This window comes from Hippocampus comes, unplaced genomic scaffold, assembly GCF_001891065.2.
Source record: "Hippocampus comes isolate QL1 unplaced genomic scaffold, H_comes_QL1_v1.1 C17062227, whole genome shotgun sequence".
NCBI lineage: Eukaryota > Metazoa > Chordata > Actinopteri > Syngnathiformes > Syngnathidae > Hippocampus > Hippocampus comes.
Genome location: NW_017842044.1, coordinates 1 through 3,183, shown reverse-complemented (window position 1 = coordinate 3,183; position 3,183 = coordinate 1). Strand labels below are relative to the sequence as shown.

General features: G+C 41.4%; 1 protein-coding gene and 1 long non-coding RNA gene across 3 annotated transcripts; one reads left to right on the top strand and one right to left on the bottom strand.

Annotated features, from left to right (window-relative positions):
* Positions 1 to 64: 64 nt before the first annotated feature.
* LOC109509844 (uncharacterized) lies at positions 65 to 1,057 on the bottom strand. Its single transcript, XR_002167002.1, has 3 exons — positions 674 to 1,057; positions 398 to 544; positions 65 to 300 (listed from the first exon to the last, which is right to left on the bottom strand). It is a non-coding gene; the product is annotated as an uncharacterized LOC109509844 (long non-coding RNA).
* Positions 1,058 to 1,264: 207 nt separating this feature from the next.
* Positions 1,265 to 3,175, top strand: LOC109509845 (ATP-binding cassette sub-family B member 8, mitochondrial-like). 2 transcript variants are annotated; one of them, XM_019859706.1, is made up of 5 exons: positions 1,265 to 1,443; positions 2,052 to 2,376; positions 2,451 to 2,606; positions 2,683 to 2,777; positions 2,847 to 3,175. In XM_019859706.1, exons 1-5 carry the CDS (start codon positions 1,346 to 1,348, stop codon positions 3,055 to 3,057), a joined length of 885 nt encoding a protein of 294 aa, XP_019715265.1. In that variant the 5' UTR covers positions 1,265 to 1,345; the 3' UTR covers positions 3,058 to 3,175. The 2 variants fall into 2 exon arrangements, with proteins under 2 accessions (XP_019715265.1, XP_019715266.1); XM_019859707.1 differs by having other exon boundaries at positions 2,721 to 2,777; positions 2,847 to 2,892.
* Positions 3,176 to 3,183: the final 8 nt, after the last annotated feature.

The following is a 3,183-nucleotide window of genomic DNA, read 5'->3' as shown; positions in this document are numbered from 1 at the left end:
CTGTTTAAGAGGGAGGAAATTTCATCCGTGCTGTACAGCACAATTGACAATAAAGTTGTACTTGATACTTGATCTATCTATCAAGGTGACAGTTAGGTCTCCTTTATTGATTTTTTTTATTTTTAGAAGATCTTAAGCCATCCGGCATCACAGAATGATTCTGTTGCACTTTGGGGTTCCACTGACTTAACTAGTAAATCTGCGTCCATAAGGCTCAATGCAATAGCACACGTCACAGAAAAACAGACCAGGATATTCGAGTGAAGAAGTTATCCAAGTTCTTGATGTGGTGCCATGAATCTGCAACACAAATGTCGGGAAAATGATGAGAGGATAAGGAAAGGGCATCGCTGCGAGATTTTTAAAACTGGTACGCCACTTTATTTAGTTTGTTTACCTTTCAGGCCTTCAGGCACATGGAGCAGCAAGTCCTCCTCCCCGGGTGGAGAGTCCTCCTCCAGGTCCTCAATCCTCTGATACTCCCGGTAGGCTTCCAAGTTGGCCATGGTTGTGCTTCACATTCTCCACTCAGTCGTTCAACTCACTGAAGAAAGACCTACTATGTGTCACCGTGCAAAACGAAGACCTTCAAAAGCGTGGCTACATTCTTCAGCTACCGACTCGAAAACTCCAAGTCAGCCTAGCTACAAGCTACTTTAGCGTGGCAACTTACGATAGCTTGTGACGTAACGCTCAAAATCTCCCCGAGGAATATTCCGTTAATGTTATTGTTGTGATACGCCAACCGTACACAATCAAATGGCCCCGCGGCGAGTGTGAAGTAGTCGGCTAGTGTGGGAATGATTCAGCCAGTCGAGCGTGGTCATGCAGAGTGCACTGTTTGTTTTGTTCCCGACTCGCTCCGTCCATCCGCTGGTGTCGAACTCCTTTTTCTCTCCGTTCAGCGAATACACAACGGGGACTCGCGTTCTTTCAACCCGAACGCGTTGGTTGAATCGACCAATCTTCAAGTTCAGCCAGTTCTCTTCCAAAAATACAACATACATTACGTGTGTTCACACTGTTTTTGTCTTGCACAAACAAACGTCACTACAGGTTTCGGACGTGACAACTTCCGTTATACTGTTGTAGTTTTCACGAATGGTTGTGCGATTTCATTGTCATGTTGTTTCGGAAATCCAAAATAAATTAAAAGACACATAATTTAATTTAGAAACGTAATATAATTGTGTGTGTAAGGAATTGCCCGATACTAAAAAGGTTAAAAATAACCTCTCCGCCTATCGTGAGAAGTGCATTCTGGGTGAATTCAATATGGCGGCGCGCTTGTAGCCTCAAGATAATGAACTAATTTTTGTTCGTTTTTATAAAGATAGGCGTTAACATGTGGTATTGGTGGAGAGTAAGCTTTTCCGCACCAGTGCAGTCACTGTCGCTACATCTGCAGTGTAATAAAACGGCTGGTTTATGGAAATATTCACGGTAGGGTAATGTGACCCCCTAGTATGGTCGAATGACAGCTTAATGCTTGTTGCTCCTTCAAACAGTTTTGCTTAGTCGATAATAGGCTTGTATGCACGTTGCTTCTTTAGTTCATTTAAACTTCCAGTGTAATCAGCTTTTGTTCGTTAATTTGTTTATGTGTGGTGCAAATTTGATATATCGTAATTAACTAATTGAAAATAGAAGTAAATTATAGCCATCCAGTCAAACATGTTCAGTTGTCTCATTTTGCTTTTCGTCAATTTCAAGTGAAGTAATTATCAATTAAGGCCAGTGTGTAAAAGTAAGCCAATATTAACAATACAAAATAATAAAGAAACTACCAGAAATTGTTCAGTTAATTACAGTTTATGAACTACTAATAGAATAATAATCACTGAAGAATTAGTATATGGTTGAGGTTTCACTTAATTGTACTTGTAAAAATTATTTTATTATGTTGTAGTTTTGTATATACGTGGTGATCTACGGTATAAATAATTATTATTTCATTAGTAGCTGCTAATCAGCTTCTCAGTTTAATGGGACAATTGCTATAGACAATGTATGGCTATTTTGGGGGCCCTAACATTTCATTTTGTATACAGATTGCATTCATCTTCGGGATCCAACGTTTTGTGCGTCTCACGTCAACATGGGAATGTCGTCAGTCGCTTGTGGAGCGTGGCTCATAGAGCTCTGCGACAGTCAGCCACGCAAGCATCCAAACGCTCTGGTATGATACTGAGGTTCATCTTCACACCAGCTGTGCTTACGGTGTCCGGGCGACTGTTTTGCCACACCGCGTACTGCAAAGCAGATGTGAACAACAACATCCCAGTAGAGACTGTGAACAAAAATCCAGAGTTCAAATGGCACATTCTGTGGGAGTTTGTGAAGCCTCAGCTGTTTGCACTCACATGTGCTGTCGTGGTAAGCCAGTGCACGTAAATCGAACGTAACATTTATGGCGTTATAATCAATTTACTGTATTGTTTTCTTTTCAGCTGGCTTTTGGTGCAGCCATTTTAAACATTCAAATCCCTCTGATGCTGGGGGAGCTGGTGAATGTTGTGGCACGCTACCTTAGAGAACACACTGGGAATTATATCCGTGAAATAAGAGGACCCGCTTTTAAATTGCTTGGACTGTACGGCATCCAAGTACGTAAACATTTTGAACAAATGATCCATATATGACACTGCTGTAATTGCTTTAAGAACTGGAAATGTACGACAGGGCTTGTTAACAAGCGGCTACATCATCCTGCTCTCAAGGGTCGGAGAAAGAGTGGCGGCCGACATGAGGAAAACCCTTTTCGCGTCGCTACTGAGGTGTTTATTCCTAAGTGTCCTTTTACTTAAACCACCTGTCCCATCGTTGAGATACTTTTTGTCTCTCAGGCAAGATGTGGCGTTCTTTGATGCTAACAAAACAGGACAACTGGTGAATCGCTTAACAGCTGACATTCAGGAGTTCAAGTCTTCTTTTAAGTTGGTCATCTCTCAGGTACAACGTAAACATTACCTTTTTTCCCCTCATTTATACATTCACCCATTTTCTCGAGTGTTTGTCTTCATTAGGGTGCTGTGTGAGCTGGAGCAATCGAAATAAAGTCAATACCAATAAAATACCACGAGGTGGCAGTATCGTTCTGCTAACGTCTTCCTTTTCCCTTGCCATAAATAAGTCTGCGTAGTTCCCTCATATAGTTGAGGTTTCACTTAATTGTACTTTTTT

Excerpts from the sequence above, each read along its gene's own strand:
- LOC109509845 (XM_019859706.1), top strand. The coding sequence starts at position 1,346 with ATGTGGTATTGGTGGAGAGTAAGCTTTTCCGCACCAGTGCAGTCACTG. Across the intron at positions 2,607-2,682 it reads TTGGACTGTACGGCATCCAA|GGCTTGTTAACAAGCGGCTA; the intron begins GTACGTAAACAT and ends AATGTACGACAG. Across the intron at positions 2,778-2,846 it reads CTTTTCGCGTCGCTACTGAG|GCAAGATGTGGCGTTCTTTG; the intron begins GTGTTTATTCCT and ends TTTGTCTCTCAG.